The 21,828-nt window shown below is 45.2% G+C and overlaps 1 protein-coding gene across 2 annotated transcripts in view; it reads left to right on the forward strand.

The window, feature by feature from the left end:
• The first annotated feature begins 576 nt into the window (after positions 1–576).
• TXNDC11 (thioredoxin domain containing 11) overlaps positions 577–21,828 on the forward strand; it is a 94,404-nt gene continuing 73,152 nt past the window's right edge. Inside the window, exons 1-5 of one of the 2 annotated variants that reach the window (XM_083153338.1) lie at positions 577–1,060; positions 3,572–3,788; positions 5,857–5,954; positions 14,538–14,667; positions 21,649–21,742. In XM_083153338.1, coding sequence (XP_083009464.1) covers positions 936–1,060; positions 3,572–3,788; positions 5,857–5,954; positions 14,538–14,667; positions 21,649–21,742 — 664 coding nt within the window. In that variant the 5' untranslated portion in view covers positions 577–935. Of the gene's footprint in view, positions 1,061–3,571; positions 3,789–5,856; positions 5,955–14,537; positions 14,668–21,648; positions 21,743–21,828 lie in introns of those variants that run through there. The other variant, XM_083153339.1, reaches the window with a different exon arrangement.

Raw genomic sequence — 21,828 nt, forward strand, 5'->3', positions numbered from 1 at the left:
ACCGCTGACTGCCTGTCCCATCACTGTACTACTCTCACTGCTAAAAACCAGCCTGTCCCATCACTGTACGCTCACTGCTAGAGCCTGTCCCATCACTGTACGCTCACTGCTAGAGCCTGTCCCATCACTGTACGCTCACTGCTAGAGCCTGTCCCATCACTGTACTCTCACTGCTAAAGCCAGCCTGTCCCATCACTGTAATCTCACTGCTAAAACCTGTCCCATAATTGTACTCGCTGCTAGAGCCTGTCCCATCACTGTACTCTCACTGCTAGAGCTTGTCCCATCACTGTACTCTCAGAGCCTGTCCCGTCTCCCCCGCTTTCTCTGCTAGAGCCTATTTCTCTAGTCTAATCTAGCAGGCACAGCATGCAGTAAAACAAATGTGTGATACTAAATCTCTGTTACTTGTGTGATATATGTTATATAATAAAACTGTGTCAGGTTTTCACATACTCTAGGGATATCCATGGACATACACAGATGGCTAAATCAAAGTGACACTGGCTGAGGTATTACTTGTCACCGGTACTTAAGCATGGGTATTCTTAAAAACCTGGATTGTTAAAGATCCCCTGAGGACCGGATTGAGCGCCCTGGCCTAGTCAGCGCCGGCAGTGTTCCGTGTACAGGGGGAAGATAATCAGAGGGCTCACACTGCAGCCTGCCCTCTCTATACAGCCAGCCATATACACGGCTGCGATCTCTCCATCATTCGGCCGTACAGCGAGAGGAGGGAGCCGGGTGGCAGCAGTGTCCCTGGCTGCGGCCTGCCCACCGAACCCGATCCCCGCCCCTCGCTTGGCTAGGCCGCGGAAGTGGTAAGACAGACGTGGCGGCGCCCCGTTCGTGCTGGTGACGGCACCGATGGTGATGAGGAGAAGGTCCGTCCTGCCCCTAGCGGGCTCGGGCCGCCCATCGGTCGTATAAGCGGGATGCAGAGGCCGGGCTGGCAGCACGCTAAGCGGCTGCTCTGTCTGATGGGCCGGAGGCCGGAGCTGCTGTGCGGGGCCATAGCGCTGAGCTGCGCCCTTATTGTTGCCCTCCGGTTCACCTGCAGGTAACTGCCCCCCATAGTGCTGTACCTGCTGCTGTCCGTATACTTGCCACTGTTTCTTTACCTGCTGCTGCACATATACCAATCACTGTACCTTCTGCTGCTGCTGCACATATACTTGTCTCTGTACCTGCTGCACATATACCTGTCTCTTTACCTGCTGCTGCACATATACCAGTCACTGTACCTTCTGCTGCTGCACATATACCTGTCATTGTACCATCTGCTGCTGCACATATACCTGTCATTGTACCATCTGCTGCTGCACATATACCTGTCATTGTACCATCTGCTGCTGCACATATACCTGTCATTGTACCATCTGCTGCTGCACATATACCTGTCAGTGTACCATCTGCTGCTGCACATATACCTGTCAGTGTACCTTCTGCTGCACATATACCTGTCAGTGTACCTTCTGCTGCACATATACCTGTCAGTGTACCTTCTCCTGCACATATACCTGTCAGTGTACCTTCTGTCGCTGCTGCACATATACCTGTCAGTGTACCTTCTGTCGCTGCTGCACATATACCTGTCAGTGTACCTTCTGCTGCACATATACCTGTCAGTGTACCTTCTGTCGCTGCTGCACATATACCTGTCAGTGTACCTTCTGTCGCTGCTGCACATATACCTGTCAGTGTACCTTCTGCCGCTGCTGCACATATACCTGTCAGTGTACCTTCTGTCGCTGCTGCACATATACCTGTCAGTGTAACTTCTGTCGCTGCTGCACATATACCTGTCAGTGTAACTTCTGTCGCTGCTGCACATATACCTGTCATTGTACCTTCTGCTGCTGCTGCACGTATACCTGTCACCGTCACTGGTGCACATATACCTGTCTCACTGTACCTGCTGCTGCTGTCCATATACCTGTGACTGTACCTGCTGTTGCTGCACATATACCTTTGACTGTACAGTACCTGCTGTTGCTGCACATATACCTGTGACTGTACCTGCTGCTCATACCTACCATTGTATGCTGCTGCACATATACCTGTGACTGTACCTGCTGCTGCACATACTGTATACCTCTCACTGTGCCTGCTGCAAATATACCTGCCACGCTATGCTTCACATATACCTTCCACTGTATGCTGCTGCAAATATACCTGTCACTATACCTGCTGCTCAAGTACTTGCCACTGTATGCTGCTGCATATATACCTGTCGCTGTACCTGCTGCACATGTACCTACTGTGGCTTCTGCCGATAAACCTGTGATTGCTGTGGGTTCTGCACATATACAGTACTTGTGATTGCCTGTGACTGCACCTGCTGCTGCACACGCACCTGTCAATGTACCTGCTGCTGCACATGTACCTGTCACTCTACCTGTTGCAGCACATGTACCTACTGCCGATGCATGTATACCTGTCACTACCTCCTGCCTCAGTACATATACCTGTCACTGTACCTTTGGATGTAGTACATGTACCTACTGCTGATGTAGCACATGTAGCTACTGCTTAAGCTTGGTGCTAATCATAAATGGTACTCCAACCTATCTACTCCTAACTGTCATGATTTAAGTTTAGTACCACTCGTTAAATCTGGCCCTTTATTGGATGTGTGGTCAATAAGTTATTTCAGATGACATGTTCTGAAATCCTGAATTTATATTAGTACTTTGGGTTTACAAAATATTATCACTACTGAATGTCCTGCTTGGTCTATTGGTGTTCTATGGGCAGCACTTAAGGGATGGCCTGTAGATGAATGAATCACTACTAGTTCTACATGGAGACAACCCCTACAAAAGATCAGACTGATCTAACCTTATGTAGATTGTCTGATTCTATAGGTAGGTGTGCTTGGTGCTTTATGTAACTGGGTTATATAGGTGTCTATTAGTGAGGTTGACGGGTCTTTGTACATATGTAAGCTTCCCTCACAGCATGTGTTCCCAAACACAGGCTGCAAATGGGAAACGACCACATTATTCCATCGTTGCGGACCATTGGAAAATGTGGAAGGCGCACGCAAGTGGAAATGGGCGGCCAGCTGACATCCGGTGATGTCAGCTGCCTGCCCCCCGCACCCGTGTCTCGGCCTCATTACCATGAGAACACACAGCTGCCCCACGCCCCTCTCCGCCCCCTGCCCCCTATGTTGGGTGCATGCAACGGTGAACAGAGTGTTCACCGTGGGTGCACGCACCCTGCGTGTGCACATGCGCAGAAATGTGCACTAAAGAAACGTGAACCACTAAAGAAACGTGAGCGCAGACTAGCTGCATACTGACCAGGCATAAGTGAATACATATATGCTGTAGCAAGATTGGCCTGACCCCAGGCGTACACATAATTATTTTATTATTCTGTTATGTGCTATACATCAGGAAAACCCACAAGGAGCAGAAGTACAGAATATGATTTGCTTCTATACATATTAAGAGTACCTCACTATTAGCTGAGGAGAGCAATGTTCTGCTAGTTATCGACATTCGTCTTTGTGTATTTTTGACCTCAACATAAACCTAATGAAATGTTACTGTTTCTGTTTCAGCCGAGCTAAAGATGTCATCATGCCAGCAAAGCTGCCAGTGCGTTTTTTCTCCAGCCATTCACCAGTGGTGGATCTCTTCCTTGGCCAGCTGGATTACGCAGATCACATTCGCCAGGACTCTGAGATAACCTTATTGTTCCTGTACGCGCCCTGGTGTGCACAGTCCATTGCTGCAAGGGCAGAGATTGAGCAAGTGGCTAATAAGCTTGCAGACCAGGTAACCACCTGCTGTACCATACCCTATAATTATCTATAATGCCTGCTGAGGTATTGCTAATGGTACCTTACACCCTATTTGTAGACAGATTCACTTTAATTGTTAGTTATGTAAGGTGTATGGTTTTTTTATTTTTATATATATTGTAGAACCATTGTGGCAGAATGTCTGTCATTACTTGGGACAGTCCCACGTACTGTAGGAAAGATTTGTCCATGGAAAGTGTCATCATGAATGTCTCTGCTTCTACCTGACAGACTGTACAATACAATTTCTGTTACATGCCGTATTCTTGCAGAAAGACATGTTCTCAAATGGTATGCAGTCCATGGGTTGACACTAACTAGAACGACACTCAATAGTCTGACCTCTTTTGGTTGACACCTTAAAAAAGGTCAACATGGTTTACGTAGACCGCGACAAAAGGTCGACACAAGCAATAGATCAACATAAATAAGTTGACATGAGTTTTTCAAGGTGTTCCCCCCCCCCCCCCCCCCCCCCCCGGAACAGGTGGTTTTTCATACTTAACTATCCACGTAGACATAAAGGGAAACTGCAGTGGTGTGCCAACCATAGCGAGGCACCGTACCCGATTCATGGCGAGTGAAGCGGTACACCGGTACGGTGTCCATGTCGACATAAGTCAACAGACTCCAAAAACATGAATTTCATGTCGACATTTGCTGTGTCGACCTATTAGTGTATTATGTGTTCTGAAAAATGTAACCCTAATAGTGCACTTTCCATAAAACCATGATTGCAATGGTATAGCTACAGTGAGCATTCCAAACCGGAGAAAAATGGGCTGTTATATTGTGTGTGTTCCCAGGCATGCACTTGGGGGGGGGGGGGGGGGGTAGTTTCCTGTTGCTCACAGACCTTCTCTACCCCAGACACTCATGTGATCTCATTGCCAGGGGAGAGAAAATGTGTTCTTACTTTACACAACATTTAGTAATGGTGTGGTAATACAAATGTTGCTCATGCAGATCACCAGTTATGTGCAGATTTGTTTGGGACCTCCTACAGTGCAGGTGGAAGTACACACTGATCATAATGACTTGTAATGACTCCTTTTTGTTTTCCGCCACTCATTTTTGTGGTATCCGGACTGATCATTGAATGACTCTAGGTCGACAGTCATAAGGTCGACCACTATTGGTCGACAGGGTTTAAAGGTCGACAGGGTCAATGCCCAAAGCATGGCAAGCGCAGCGGTACGCTGATACAGTGTCCATATGGAGTTGCGCTAAAATTCAGGACAAAAAAAAATTGGAAAAACTAATGTCACCCTCCCCATTGTCAACCTAATGCTTGTGTTGACCTAAGCCCGGTCGACCCTATGACGGTACCCGCTGTAACACAGCAGATGTAATAATGGGGCAGATGTATTAAGCTTTAACAAGAGATAAATGCAAGGGTGATAAGGAGAGATAAACGTCCAGCCAATCACCTGCTAACTGTTATGTTACAGGCTGTGTTGAAAAAGTCAGTAAGGAGCTGATTGGCTGGACATTTGTCTCTCCTTATCACCATATTTCTTGTTAAGGCTTAATACATCTGCCCCATTATTTGTTTACTAGTAAACAGCCCGTCAAAATGACGGCTTAGCCCCTATCTGCTCCTACCTCCAATCTTTCCTCACAGCTCCCTTTCTCCATATCCAGGAAGTTGGAAACATCATTTTGGTTTCACTTTCTGTAATTTGGTCCGTCGAGTGGCCTCTTGTGGTCACTGGCGGTTTTTCAAAATGTTGAGGAGACTTTAGCCTTTTATATATAGTGACATGTTCAAGATGGAATTTATCATCCATATGCCATCTATATTTTTGCTACTATGGTTTTTCTATTATTTATTTATTTGGGGTTATTCCATTACATATTTGCATTTAAAGTCAATTATTTTTGAATATATGAAATACAAAGCCTCATTTATTATAATGTGTGAGTAACCCAGAAAATCTAACCCTATTATTGCCTGCTAAATGTTTCTCTGATTGTATCTAACGTATTGGGAGACTTTGGGCCATCTGTATAATGTATCGCTGTCTGTCTCTCTCTCCTAGGTGCTCTTTGTGGCTGTTAATTGCTGGTGGCACCAGGGCAGGTGCAGGAAACAAAGAAGTTTCTTCTATTTCCCAGTGATTAACCTGTATCATAAGAGGTAATTGGTGAAATTGAGAGAGCATACACTTGGGGCTGAGGATTAGTTTAGTTTCTCATTACATCATTATAATAACCATATCTCAAACTGTTCCATTTCTGCTGTTATTTTACTTTGAAAATGTTGCTAATAACTCTTTTTCCACTGCCTTGAAAACCCAGATTTTTTCAAAGGAACGCACAATAATTCATGTTTTTACTCGGTGGAAAATGGTCCAAAAACCCTCCAACAACGTGGGACCAACCTGGGTAGCGAGCAGGGTTGGACTGGGTCAGTGTAAACAGTTTACTGGGTCATGCAACACAAGATAAAATTACAGCATGCTGAGAGCCCAAATCTCCCAACTTGCAGAGTCCAATGGGCAGTTAGCAGCTGTGCCGGCCAGGTAAAGGTGTGTGATGGAGGGTGGGGGTAGCCCAGCAGCTTCCAGAGTGCTCAGCTTGCACTCTGTGTGACGTGGGCAACATCCATTGGGGAGTAGCCTAATGGGACCAAGTAGCACTGCCCATAGGTAACATGCAACAAGATTAGGTACTGTACGTAGAAGGTGCCCAAATTAGATGGTTACAATGCACTGTATCCCTTCTCTATGGTGGATGTAGTGTTAATGTCAAATTTTCAAAGTGAATGAATGATTAAGTAGATTTGTTCTTTTTCCCATCCCTGTTGTGGCACCTGTAGTGATAATTGTGCTTGTGCACTATATAGGTTTACTTCACAGAGCAGTGATTCATAATCCGGCCTCCAGCATTTTTCCAGTCAACTATCAAAGATGAAACCTAGAAGAGTCTGTAAATAGATAATGCTGTTATCAGCTTTCCTGCAGATGCTGTACGAGAGCGTGATTAGTCTCTTCTTAGGTGCTAGACCTCTGATCCAGTTCAACCAAAGAATACTGCTGTTAATGTCATTTTAGGTTCCAAACAAGTAATTATGCAATTAGCAGATTTCAGAAGATGTGTTCAATCACAAGCGAGGTCTGAGAAAGCATCTATAGGGAGAAATTACATGCTTGTCAAGGTGTAGGTACACCGAGACAAAGGGGGTGATTCAGGCTGGTTTACAAAAGCAAACTCCTTTAGTGGACAAAAACATGTGCACTGCAGGTAGGGCAGATTTAACCAGAGAGAGTTATATTTGGGTGTTTTGTTTCTGTGCAGGATAAATACTGGCTGCTTTATTTTTACACTGCAATTTAGGTTTCAGTTTGATCACACCCCAACCAAATGTAACTCTCTGCACATGTTACATCTGCCCCACCTGCAGTGCACATGATTTTGTCCATTAAAGAAGGAGTTTGCATTTGCAAACCAAACTGAATTAGGCGCACAGCTCCTTTTCAGCTTGTCAGTCATAAAAGCAGTCACTTTATTCTCCTGCATGCTCGCGGCTCACCGGTGCCAGCCAGCAGCTAGGAAGCCTTGTTGTTATAGAGGTGCAATGGTCTTTGGTATTGTAGATACGTCTAGTATGTAGGAATGGTGGCTAGCACAGCCCAGGCAGCTATATTGATCATACACCATCCGCTTCCTTCCAAGTGCACATTTTAGAGAGCTGCATCTTACAGTACATCCTCTTTTATTTTAACTTCTAGCATTTAACTTCTATGCTATATGCTCCAATGTTCCGTATACAAGTGATACTGTAAGTTAAGTGTCTAGATGTACGTTGACATGTACAATGTGGACATGGCATTGGTTGACACTTGAAAAAGTTGACATGTTTTTCATGATAATTTTTTGGGACTTTTTTTATACTGAACATAATGTGTGCCCAGTGCAGAGGTGCAGAGGTAGCAGAGCGAGGCTCCTGGCCCGAAACCTGGAGAGTGACACAAGCCATGAGAGGGTATGCTCTACACTAATTGGGATCCATGTATTCAGGTGTCAATAGCAAAGCATGATGGGATTTGTAGTTTGGCAACAGTTGGAGGGCCATAGTTAGGATATGCCTGCTGTAGACCTTTTAATCCGAAACCCAATGTTCAATGCATTATTAAAAAGCAGAAGGTTAGTACTATAACACTTGGCATAGAGTACCTTGCGTGAATTTCTGCTGAGCATTCTACAAACTGGCTTACTGGCATGATTTTATTATGTCGCTAGCGCCTATTTGAGCATGACACCAATCGTAATAAATGAAATGCTCTGGCTCCCCCAGGTTACTACAACCTGTTATTAGCTGCAATATGAGCTCAGTTGTCCCCAAACCTGAGCTGTGAGTTTGTCATGTGAGAAGTGAACCGCCTTGGGAAAGCGATGTATGAGGGTGTGTCCAATGATGTCAATTCACTGTGTCATGGGTCATGCCCCAGGCCACTGTGTCATAGGTCATGCCCCAGGCCACGTCTGAGCCACCTGGAAGAACTCTGCACTGCCTGGGCTGGAATTATAGTTATATTCAGTGACAGCAGCTACTGTATGCACCTGGCTCCATCTCAGGTGCTACACTTGAGTACCATCACTGCTTTACTGTAAGCTCTCGTGAGCAGAACCCTCTTCCCTCATGTGGTTTGCCTTCCCTCCCTCATACAACTTCCTCCCCACTGTCTATTTTCAGGCGGTCAGGTAATGATGATCACTATGACGATTGCTGATGTTTTGCAATGGACATGTACTTGGATATTTTGGAGATACTCCTTTTGAGGTTGCTGCTTTGTTTTGCACGTGGCATGGGTTATGCGCCATTCACTGATGCATGATAGAGATTGGATTTGTTGCACATAAATGCCATTATTTACAATAAGCATGGTGTAAGTGTCATGCGCCTGGTGTAAACCAGACCTGCATATTTGTCGGCGCAGCATGAACATTTGGTTGTAATATGTCATCAATGTGTATGACTTCAGAAGTGGTGTCGGTAACAGTGCATTGTGTTTAAACTAAAAGGTCATTATGTATTTGTGTTGTGAAGGACAAATTCCACAGTAAACTTAAACCGAAACATCTCTGTATTCCTCTATTTCCTCTAAACCCCTCAGTTTGAATTTTGGTTAAATGTTCTTGATTGTGACCTTTTGGTCACTTCACCACTTAGACATCTATCCCCTGTACCAGTGCCCCATGTCCATGACCATATGCTTCACATATAGGCACATTGGTTTTGCATGGTAACCTATGCTTAACCACGTAAGAGCTTATGTAAAATACATTTTCCTTCTATTTTGTTTTCCTTCTATAACACTAGCAGTGCCATGTACCGGCAATGGCATATCTATGTTACTAAAGCAGTTAGGGGTTGGTGTACCTGCCAATATATCTGATTTATTTTGGGCCTGAACAAACCAAACGCCACTAAACATAAAAGTATGGATATCCCTGTAAATGTTTAATGAAAGCCAATGTAAAGGGAATTTATTATTATTATTACCAGTTATTTATATAGCGCACACATATTCCGCAGCGCTTTACAGAGAATAGTTGAACAGTCACATCAGTCCCTGCCCCAGTGGAGCTTACAACCTATATTCCCTACCACATGTACACGCACACACAGACATTCTAGGGTGAATTTTGTTGGGAGCCAATTAACCTACCAGTATATTTTTGGATTGTGCTTTCAGCCCTTAAAGCACCTGTGATATTTACTTAGAATCCTTCCACTGTCTCTACAACTTGAGTATAATCACTCTCCACCCACCCCGTCCCTCTCAGGCCAGGAAGCACCGCAGCTTGCAGGTGGCATTTGGAAACGGATAGCTATTTCTGTAAGCCATCTGTCATTTTCAGGCTGTGAATGCAAATACAAACTCCTGCTACGTGGATTACAGTACGACAGTCACCAACGTGTGCAGCAGTGTAGTATCTGGGGGAGCACTTGGTAATCATTAACACACTATTCTTTTGTAAACCTTAACATGCAAATGTTCTGACAGTACAACATGATTTACGTCTACTTTCTATGATCTACGTCTACTTTCTATGATCTTTCTTATTTATTAGTTTCTTTGAAACATTATGAACATTATACATGTCTACCTACTGTTTATGTTCTGTTCTGCAACCTTGTTTAATGGAATAGCATGGAGAGGCCCGGACTACATAGCCTTCTATTAAAGGAATGAATCTGTGCTTCTTGAATTCAGATTGCGGATGAATGATCATAGAGTGACCACTTTATTTTCAGGATAACTGGCACCTTTAACTGGAAGCTGGTTCCCTAAAGGGGCATACACACGGTGATAATAGTCAGTTTTCTACATGTTGTCAAGATCCAGCCAGGTCGGGGGCGTGGCCTGGATGTCTATGGTGTAGGTCGCATATCCTTTGTGCTCCCTCTCTAAATCCTGAAAAATATCCTGCTGTGCTGCCACCGAGGACCCTGATCCCTGTTTTGGCTGTGGGATATCCCACTTAACGTCCTGCACCCCCGTTGCTGGATCTCCGCGCCCGTCTGTCTGCTGGACTGGAGGTGGAGGGAGCCGCGGCCTACATCTACACTGAGCTCCGGGAACTGCTGTGGATCTCCTGTGCCCCTAAAGTATCGGGGTGACGCTGCTGCTGCTGCCGCACCGGGTGTCGCAGCTGGCGGGAGTGACGGGTGCTGGCCGCTCTCTGTTCACTGAGCGGAGTGAGCGGGAAGCACTCCTGTTAGGGTAGTGCTGCCGCGGGCCGCGCAGGGAGAGCCGGCGCCATCTTGCCGGCGCGACTCCGGGGCTGTGGCACTTGTGGAATAAATCTCCTGAGCCTGACTGAAGCTGCCTCTCTGGGCTTGACAATTTGCACTCTGAAGCATATCGGCAAGTGTGTGCCGCGGCTGCCCGGTGACTCCTGATAATATTGTGGGGGACAGATTTGAGTGCGGCCATCCTCTCATATCACTGGCTTCCTGGATAGGTGCTTTGGCCTGACATATTGGACTCTTCAAACCCCCTGTTTAAGCAACACCCCCTGCAGTATGGAAACCCTTTTTCACTACATCCTACAGGCAATTAACTCTGCCACAGACAGGCTTATAACCAAACTTGACGACCTACGTCAGGATACTACTATATCATCTTATGTTTATGTTGCACCTGTTGAAGCGCTCGATGACACTGCGTATATAAGCAGTGTCTCAGCAACATATTTGGTTCCCGCCTCATCAAACATCCCGGACAAGCGTCCACAGAATCCTGTTCCAATAATTGACAATCTGCCTATAATCCGGTCTTGGTATCTTATTTATGCTGACACATGCTCTGGCCTGCCCCGAGTATATATATTACACTTCACACTTCTTTGGAACTGGCCCTGTTCGTATTATGGAACTCATCCTGTATTCCTCTTCGATGATGACGGAGATCCTGGTCCTTTATCTCTTACTTCTCCTGGGTCTGGAAATTGGTTGGACTAATATTATGCACCATACGGCGAATTGAGTTATTCCCTCATGTTTATCTTATACCCCGCCTCTTTTGTTGTTTGCTAAAACTTTGTTAATTCAGCTCTAATCTGTAGGCGATAGTTTAATGTGGCATACATGGCCCTATGTTGTCATCAGTCATTATATATCCTGGCTACCATATATAGTAAATCATATTTATACATCCAGGCGGGGGAGCTGGATATACTGTATCCTGTATCCAGGGTCAAGATAATAGCCCGCAACGTACCAGTTTTTTCTTTTTAATATCCTGCACGTTGTTTGTAAAGTGGCCGGACTAACAACATGATTCATATTGTGATTTGGATACTTCCCTACAGTATGTCTAACTTATGTTCTGATTCTATTGTTCTATCTCCTGGGAAGATGCTTCTTTTTAGTTACATTTTTCAGTCTAATGCTTTATATTTGGCAGCCTAGAAATTCACATGGGGCCTATGACACTAATCCTTATATATCCTGTTCAACATGTACGGTATATTGTACTTGAATATCTGGGTGGGGGAGATGGACACATTTAGCCTGCCTTGGGGTCCTGGGTGCACAGCCCTTAACATACTTGATTTTTAATATCCTGCAATTTTTTTTTTGGCTCCTTGGGGGGGGGGGGGTTATACATTTAGGTTAGTATAGGATAGTCTTAGTGGGACAGCTTAGGGTAGGACTGGGGTAGTTATTGGGATCCAAGTACGCCTTAGTTGGGGTTGGGTTGTACAGGGTGGGTGGGTTATTTGGGAGGGTTGATTTGGGTTTTGGTGGGGGGTTTATTTTATTCTACGTAATAGAATTAGTGAGTTTAGGATAGAGTTTCCGACTGATACTTATTTCCCATTATATTTCTCCTATTTGGGACTGCAGTACCATACAAATCTTTACCCTATAGGTATGCTCTATTATCTCCTGTTATGTATGACCGGATGGCGCCTCCGGGATTGAAATGTGCTAGCTATAGTGGTTAAAGGAGTCCATCCTGTTTAATTCCTACCTCTGCATATATTCTCCTGTCTGTACCCAAGATATTGATTATTCCCATACGATATTTGTCTACTCTGTTTATGTCAGAATATGTTCGTTTTAAAACGTAAAACTTTCAATAAAAATTATTGAATTAAAGATCCAGCCAGGTCACCAGTGTTCTAATCCGCGAACATTGATTAGCACAGATTGTAATACACACATCTCTACATGTGTATGGGCGATCTAGCAAGCCATGTGTGCTAAGTGATCTGATTGGTCTAGATCGCTCTGCACACAAAGGCTCATACATATTGCCCCATGTGTATGAGCTTTTAAGCCATAATAATACAATTGCCTAAGGAAATAAACAAAAAAGCGGTGCATGAGTTCAGCAGAAATCCAATGGCGGCTCGCTGAGGCCTTGTTTATTTGATATTTGAGTTAGGGGATTGTCAGAATTGTAGTAATTAATGCTTCGGTACTTGTTTCCTAGCACGGCCACAACGATCATAATCGCGGTCATCGGGGGTAAAATCGGGGCCATCGCGGCCGCTAAAAAATCGGGTGCGATGGGCCAGACGCGATGCCCGCGATTTCCCCATAGAGAACAATGTTAAATGGCTCAATTTACCCGCGATGACCCCGATTTCCCATAGGAAACAATGTGAAATGGATCAATTTACCCAAATTATCATAGGGAACAATGGTAAATGGGCCAAAAACACCCCTGAACATAAAAATGTCCCCCCAAAAGTACTATACGCCACCCCGCGATCAACGTGAACCTGAAGCGTGGCGAGCGCAGCGAGCCCGCGAGGGGCGGCGGTACGCGTCCTCCGACCTTTTCATGCCCTACTATCCACGTCGGCGTGGAGTTGAGAATAGAATAGTGTGGCGAGCGCAGCGAGCCACCGAGCCCGAAGCGTGGCGAGCGCACGCGGATACCTTCACAGTTATACGCGTCCCCTCGCGGGCTTCCCAGGTGTCCATGGCGACGCGGACACCTGGGAAGCCCGCGAAGGGACGCGTTTACCTGTGAAGGTATCCACGTCCCCTCGCGGGGCTCGCTGCGCTCGCCACGTTTCGGGCTCGGTGGCTCGCTGCGCTCGCCACACTATTCTATTCTCAACTCCACGCCGACGTGGATAGTAGGGCATGAAAAGGTCGGAGGACGCGTACCGCCGCTCCTCGCGGGCTCGCTGCGCTCGCCATGCTTCGGGTTCACGTTGATGGCAGGGTGGCGTCAACTACTTTTGGGGGGACATTCCACTGCTCTGTGGGTTTTTTTGGGGTTTCTGGCCCATTTACCATTCTTCCCTATGCTGATTTGGGTAAATTGATCCATTTAACATTGTTTCCTATGGGAAATCGTGTTCATCGCGGGTAAATTGAGGCATTTAACATTGTTCCCTATGGGGAAATCGGGGGCATCGCGTCTGGACCATTTAAGCATTTTTAGGTGCATACGACGCGACCGACCCGATTTTTCACTGTTTTCAATGCATTTTAATGGAAAAATCGGGGGCATCGCGTCGGTCGCGTCGCAGGCCACTCAAATTACCCCCGATGGCCAAGATTTGTGGCCGTGCTAGGAAACAAGTACCAATGCTTCTATTAAAGTTTTATAAACTACAAATCTTTTAAACCAAGTTTAAATAAATGGAGCAAAGGGTATTCAAGAATCTGGACCAAAAACAAATGAAATGAACACAAACACAAGGAAAAACCTAAATGCTGAGGTTTGAAAAACAAGAAATGGCTTCCATTATTAGGACCATTTCTGTGTCCTTTGCTTGTGTTCAAAGCTCTTGTACTGTAAATGAGTTTAGTTAGCACTAATAAGTGATGTGCTCTTGCCTTCTACCTATAGTGAGTGCTTTTGTTTTTTATTAACAATAATTTTTGTTTGCAATTCTATTTTAAAGTGGCTCACCATTGGATCTGCTACTAGAGCTAGGGCTGTTAAGCCTGAGTAGACGTTGGACTTGAAAGGGTTAATAAAGCAAAACTAATTCTAACTAACAAAACTGCTCTTTTCTGTAGCTTTACGTTAATTATAAAAATGAAATGTGTTTGCCTATTGAAATTAATTTCATCTCTTGCTTGGAAAGACAAAAAATCCAGTTCTGACTTTATATTTGGAAAAGTTCCCTTATTTTTGATCTACATCTAAGCAATGTTTTAAAGTAATTATAGATTACATACATATAAATTACTTACACATAAATTGTCCCTTAATTAATTCATTTGATTTATTTGTAGTTTTGGACCTATTGAATATAAAGGGCCGTTGACCGCAGGATATATTGAGAAGTTTATACGCCGAGTAATGAGTCCCATTTCATATATTGCCTCTGTGGAAAGACTAAAGGATTTCCTATCCAACTACCAGGTACAGTATGATATGTCTATTGTAATTCTCTGTCTATAGTTACCATGTAAAGTCGTTTACTCAGAATTCCCTTCACCATTTTGATTTGATTTGTTTGCTAGCTGTTCCTATGAACCGCAGCTTAATATCCAGCACTTAATAAAGAAAAGCTAGGTAGGACTGCATGGTGAGGGACACAGAAAGCATGTTGCAGTTTTGAATGGTGCATGCTTCTTACCAGTGGTGGCTTTTACCTATGGGATGCAGGCCCCCCCCCCAGGTAAAATCTGCCACTGTAGTGAAGCCAGATGCAGTCTGTGAGACTGCACTGGCTTCACTGTGACTGGCAGTGACTTCCTATTGGAAGTCCGACCTGCCAGTCACCAAGGCAGTCCCATTGGGATGTGTTCCCTCCCTCTGGGACGCCTTGCTGCGGGCTGCTGTGCAAAAACGGCAATTGCGCATGTGCAGTACCTATATTGGTACTGCGCACGCGCTGGTCCTGGTGCCTGTCATTTATATTGTACAGGTGCCGGGATTAAGATTCCTTCTATGGGCTGTTGCCCAAGCAGCCCATAGAAGCTGGCAGCATGCACAGTACATATGTTTGTACTGCTCATGCACAAGTGATGACAGGCACCTATGATGACACTGGCGCTGGGGAACGGGAGGAGAGCGTCAGCGTCAGCTGGGGGAAGGGGTGCCTGCATCGCGGTACCCAGGGCCGTCTATTCGTATGGGCTTAATGGGCACTTGCCCAGGGGCCCAGGTGTATAAGGGCCCTCTGCTGATAGCTGAGTCTCCCTCTTTTCCAGGGATACCAGAATTTTGAAAATCGGCCCTGGGGAACTGGAGATATCCACCTTAAAAGCAGCAGTCCACATCCGACCTGTTAATTGCAATTCCCAGTCATATTTCTCAGATTCTCTCTGACTTAGAGTTTTAGAGTATATTCCAAAAGCTGAGACTCTCCCCTTTCTGCGGACACTAGCAGCTTGTCTCTATCATGCCCAGAACCAAAGATATCAGCCTTCCAGCAGCCGAGCCCTGCTCCAGCTCCAAACGTCTGGGGCGAAATGTAATAGGGAGCGATTTTTTAGACAAAAAAAAATCGCACCAAATCGCACCTTTAAAAATCGCATTTTTTGCCGCGAATTCGCATATGTAATGAGATGCGAATTTGCGGCAAAAAAATGCGATTTGCCGCGATTTCGGGCGATTTTTAGTCATGAAAATGTGCGCATTTTCAGTCATGAAAATGTGCGCATTTTCATAAATGCGATTTTGTGCTAAAAAAAAAGTTAAAAAAAAAACGGCGTGGGGTCCCCCCTCCTAAGCATAACCAGCCCCGGGCTCATTGAGCCGGACCTGGTTCCAAAAATACGGGGGGACAAAAAGCATAGTGGTCCCCCGTATTTCTGAAACCAGCCCCGGACTCTTGGACCGGTCCTGGTTCCAAAAATACGGGGGACAAAAAATCTGGGGGTCCCCCGTATTTTGAAACCAGCACCGGGCTCCAACAGCCCGCGGTGTCATGCCACAGCCGGGGGACACTTTTTATACAAGGTCCCCCGGCCAAAACATGAGCACCGTGGCTGGTCAGCCTTGGACGGGGTACCTGGAGGAGTGGGGACCCCCCCAATAAAGGGGTCCCCCCCCCCAGGCTTCACCCGTCCAGGGCTGAAGCCCGGGGCTGTCACCGGCGTCCGTGGCCAGTGGACGCCGGCCTGATAGGGTTAAATCCATCATACATATCATGACATTGCTTTTTACCGGCGAACTACAAGTGCCAGCAGACCTCCCCCGCATGCTGGGACTTGGAGAACCACAAGTCCCAGCATGCAGGGCATTAATGGGCCCGCTGGGACTTGTAGTCCACCTGTAAAAAGAATGTTTATAAAAAACACACACACAGAGAAGTACAAGTTTATTACACACACACACCTCAATTTTACACCAGCATACTTACCATTCCTGGATCCAGCGCTGGTCTGGCTGCTTCACAGCCGGCTCCCCCCGCACTGACAGGCAGCGGGGAGAACCGGCTTTCTCCGTTGCCTGTCACCGGCTTTCTCCGTAGCTTCTGTAGCTCTGTCCGAGTGCTACAGAGGCTGAGAGCGTGATTGGCTGAGCTACAGTATGCGTCTCCATGGAGACGCATAGCTCAGTCCTGATTGGCTGAGCTATGCGTCTCCATGGTTCTCCAAGTCCCAGCATGCGGGGGAGGTCTGCTGGCACTTGTAGTTCGCCGGTAAAAAGCAATGTAATGATATGTATGATGGATTTAACCCTATCAGGCCGGCGTCCACTGGCCACGGACGCCGGTGACAGCCCCGGGCTTCAGCCCTGGACGGGTGAAGCCTGGGGGGGGGGACCCCTTTATTGGGGGGGTCCCCACTCCTCCAGGTACCCCGTCCAAGGCTGACCAGCCACGGTGCTCATGTTTTGGCCGGGGGACCTTGTATAAAAAGTGTCCCCCGGCTGTGGCATGACACCGCGGGCTGTTGGAGCCCGGTGCTGGTTTCAAAATACGGGGGACCCCCAGATTTTTTGTCCCCCGTATTTTTGGAACCAGGACCGGTCCAAGAGTCCGGGGCTGGTTTCAGAAATACGGGGGACCCCTATGCTTTTTGTCCCCCCGTATTTTTGGAACCAGGTCCGGCTCAATGAGCCCGGGGCTGGTTATGCTTAGGAGGGGGGACCCCACGCTGTTTTTTTTTTCATAAAAACACTTTTACACATTTTTATTAACAGAACCATGCACAGATCTCAATGATCTGTGCATGGTTCTGTCAAATTCGCCTGTCAGAACCTGGTCTATTTTTTTTGCGATTTTTGGTAACATTGACCAAAAATCGCACCCTATTACATTTGCGAGTTGTATACTTTATAATGGTAAAACATCTGGATGCGAATTGAAATGTGACTAAAAATCGCACTTCTAAAAGTGCGATTTCGCGGTAAAAAGTGTGATTTTTTACCGCGATTTTCAACCTATTAAATGTGCGATTTTCGGAAAATGTGCGATTTCGGCCGTTTTTGACCAAAAATCGCACATGTCTAAAAAATCACACCCTATTACATTTCGCCCCTGGTGTACAGTTTTATATTTCTGTCAATGGATTGCTCTGGCTCCTGATCTCTGATCCCCAAGTTCCCAGCACCTCCTGAAAGTTGGGACTCTAGGTTTTTATACTATTGAAGGCTAAGAAATCTATTTCCAGATAATGGCGATATCTGCAGTCAAACAAGCTGCACTTCCACCGGAAAATGACGAATATTAAGCCCACTCCATTATCCAACCCTCCCCTGCGTATAAAACACCCCCTACCTCCCTGGAAGTCATTTACAAGGGACCCTTCATTCAGCTCAGTGCCCCCTTCCTCATGTTAGTGTTCACCCTCCCACCACCTGTGCAGTAAAGGAGTATTTAGCAGAATTTACTGCTCCAGGTCCTACATGTTGAATGGAAGATAGAGCACCCCCTGCCACCCGTGGGACATCAAAGCTGCTGCTGATAGCACCCCCCACCCCTAGGAGGGTAGAATGGGTAAGGGCCCCAGTGCATTGCTTTGCCCAGGGGCCCACACTGCTGTTAAGACGGCCCTGGCGGTACCCCCACAGCCAGAGGCAGCCCCCCTCCCCCAAGAAGGTGGTAGCCGCCACTGCTTCTTGCCCCATTTGATTTGGTTCATCACAACAGTTCTATTGCATTAAAATGCATCAGGTATCAGTAAGTCAGCAATGTAATGACGCTTGGCTTGAGGGGAGTTTGTGTAGTTAGCATCCTTTCCAGCAGATGGTGCAGTTTCACTAAATTTAACTTGATTACAGTATTGCTGCACGTCACAGCTGCTTGGTTTTTCTTCTGCAGCATACACATGGGATGATTGTGGCACCCCAGCGATGCCGCAATGCGCGGTCCTGTGTATCGCCATCGGCATTCTAGATTTCTACTGCATGCAGTACAAATCTACTCTTCACCAGTGCACAAACTAATTAAATGTCATTCATCTATAGGGCATATTAATTATGTTACAATATCCATTTTGGTCGGGGGGTGGTTAGTTAGAGGGGAATGGGGTTAGGGATCCAAGTATGCCTAGGTTGGGGTTAGGTTATACAGGGTGGGGGTAATTGGTAATTTATATAGGTTAATGTTGGGATATTGGGCTCTGGACAGATGATAGTTTTCTGTTTACATAGTTTTTGCAATATATAACATTTTTATCCTAACCTGTACTGTTTTATTGTGTTTAAACATGTGATAATAAATTTCTGTTATTTAGAAGAGCCCGATTGTGGGTCACTAATACTAAAATGGGAAGACTATCTTTTGTGTTCATTCTTTTATTTTACTGATGCCTCACTGCATTATTGTTTGTATATATTGTGTATGCTCCCTGTATCTGTCGTAGCATTAGTATTGTTGCTTTTATGGTGCTGGTTTTTTTTTTTGGGGGGGGGGGGGGTTTAAAAAACGAATCAACAAAAAATATTATATTTAAATAAATTAGCACAATATAATGAATACAAGTGTATGTTTCCTGGGAGGGAGCATTAGCTTATAAAATAGCACAGTGTACATTTGTGGTTTCCAAACTGTGCAAATAGGCGCCCTGGGGTGCCGTGAGGCTCTTGCAGAGGTGCCTCAGGTTGGTGGTTCAAATGACATAATTTATGTTCAAAGTAATAGGCAAAATGAATGCCAGCAACTACCAATCAGAAGCACAGCTGTCTGCCACCACATAACAGAATCTAAGAATGACAGGCAGTTTATTTTATTTATTCCCCCCCCCCCCCAAATGCTGATACTACAGGGCGCCATGGTTCAAAAACATTTGGAAACCACTGGTCTACACTAATGGCTTGGCACAGTAGAATCCTGGATGGAGCCTAGCTCAGGTTGAGATCTCTCTGAAGCCAGCTACAGATGTGTCCTTACTGCAGTCATGTTAAACAGCATTTCTAGTTGCCCCACGTTGTAGCTCAAATTGGTAGCGCTGAGCATCGTTTTGTGTGACTTTTTACCATTTGAATGCATCTTATTTGCATTGCTATGTGAATAGGATGCACAAGCAGTTTCTACTGAATTAAATATACAGGCTGCCTATGTTCTGTGTGTGACTTTGGCTGTATCTGCATATGAAGTGAAACACTGTAATGTGGCACTTCATATGCAGATACATAGCAAGGCTCATTTTTGGCAAAAAAAATGCCATTTCATTCCCACCAGGCGTTTCCCTACACATGGTGTATTTTAGGTTGGATGTATGAGGATACACTGGTGTATGCTCTCCCTAGGGCAAAGGCAGAAGGAAGCAGATGCTGCAAAAGAACAGTATCAAACGTAATGAACTTTGAATATGAAACCTACAATTTAGTGAACATCTCTAGATGACTGATTTACATATTTAATATTATCTACATCATTATACAAATATTCGTCATCCATTCAGAATTTTATGCAGCCTGTTTATTACAGAGGGTCATACACCTAGCCTTTTTGTGCCATATAATGCTCTACTACGTGTAGCATTTTTATAGAATTTACTATTTTTTCCCACATTCAGTGTTTTATTTGTTGCTGCTTCCAAATTTCTTTGCGCAGTTGTCTCCACACACTGGGGTATATTAAATGCGTTTTAGCGAGCTATGATGACGAGCAGTGCCGATTGCTTGCCGTGATATGCGCAGGTCAGTATTCAACTAACCCACCTTATCTCGCCATTTCCACCTTGCTGGTTCTTTTCAGCGAGGTGGAAACGGCAAACGCAACTGTCAAAACTGCGAGGCTCACTGCTATATGCAGTGGTCTCATTGCATATGCGACAAACCTCGCCGTTCCAGGGAATGATAGCCGTCCTCTGATGGCGAGAATTTCCCCGGAACATAGAATAGGGCGAGCGTCCGGTGAGAAGGTTGGACGGCGAGGATAGCTTTTCCTCACCCAAAAAACCCCATCTTCGCTGTACAAAACCCTCCTCCCCAAGGGTATTGAATATTGCCCACTGAGCATACTGTATTTTATTATTATTATTAACAAAGAAAAAACTAGAGCAAGGTACATAAAGGTAGCGGATACAATCATTTCAGAAATAAAAATACAATATGAGGCACAATTGTATTGTATCAAGGGAACTACTACAGAACACAATTATAACCTGTATAAGCATTATAGACCTAAACATGGAAAATGTAGTGTAGGCCAGAAATAACTTACCTCCTATAACGTGTGACCTAAAGACTGCATAACAATATTAAGATAACTCACAGCAAGCTAACATCTACCTTTAGAATATTTATATTGCAACCACCTGTGCAATAAATGCTTAAACTTAGATTCAGCATTGCGGATATGGCATAAGGAATAGTATTATTTACTAAGGCGATCCACATGGGAAACTCAGGACCAGTAGTAGCCATCCACGTCCTAGCAGTAAAAACCATTGCTAAGGGTTTAAGATTTATGGTGTGCACACACCTAAGATATGGCGGCTGCCGATATAGATTCGATGGCGGGGAGCCAGCATCTGCTGGCAGGCAGAGAGGGACGGCCCTGTTCCGAGATAGTAGAAATACACTGTGCTGCACAGTCTATTTCTACATTAGATTCTGATGCCTGGGGCCATGCATCGGGATTGAATCTGTATTTGGTGCTATGTGCTATGCGATTTTGACTATATAGTGCAAATCTCACCATGTACACTGCATAAGATTAAATGTCAATGTCCATTTTTTGCATGTCGACCTAGACTTTGTGAGCTATACCGCACCCCTCCACAATGGGGCTATTAGGTGCAATTTAAGGACAGGTATATGTGGACACATTAGTATTTGCATACATTGCATGAAACACCCAAAGCTGATACATTATACATAAATAGTATGTTTTATATAAGCGGGGTAAATAACAATTAATAAACATTATATATGCTATGCTATTTTGGTGTTTATGTGTTTACTGTTATTTTGTTTTGTATACATCCTTTATTCTTGCAGCCTGGGGTCCTTGGCTTTTTCGAGTTCAATGCTTCGCCTCAACCTCCAGGTTATTTAACCTTCTTCAGCTCTGCGCTGCACTCATTACAGAAAGGTAAACACACAATTTGCATACTGCTAACAAGGTATTGTGATGTGTTACTGTCATCAAACTTGCTGTATTATATGTTTAATGTGCCA

This window comes from Crinia signifera, chromosome 7 (genome assembly GCF_055691185.1).
Source record: "Crinia signifera chromosome 7, ASM5569118v1, whole genome shotgun sequence".
NCBI classification, from domain to species: Eukaryota; Metazoa; Chordata; class Amphibia; order Anura; family Myobatrachidae; genus Crinia; species Crinia signifera.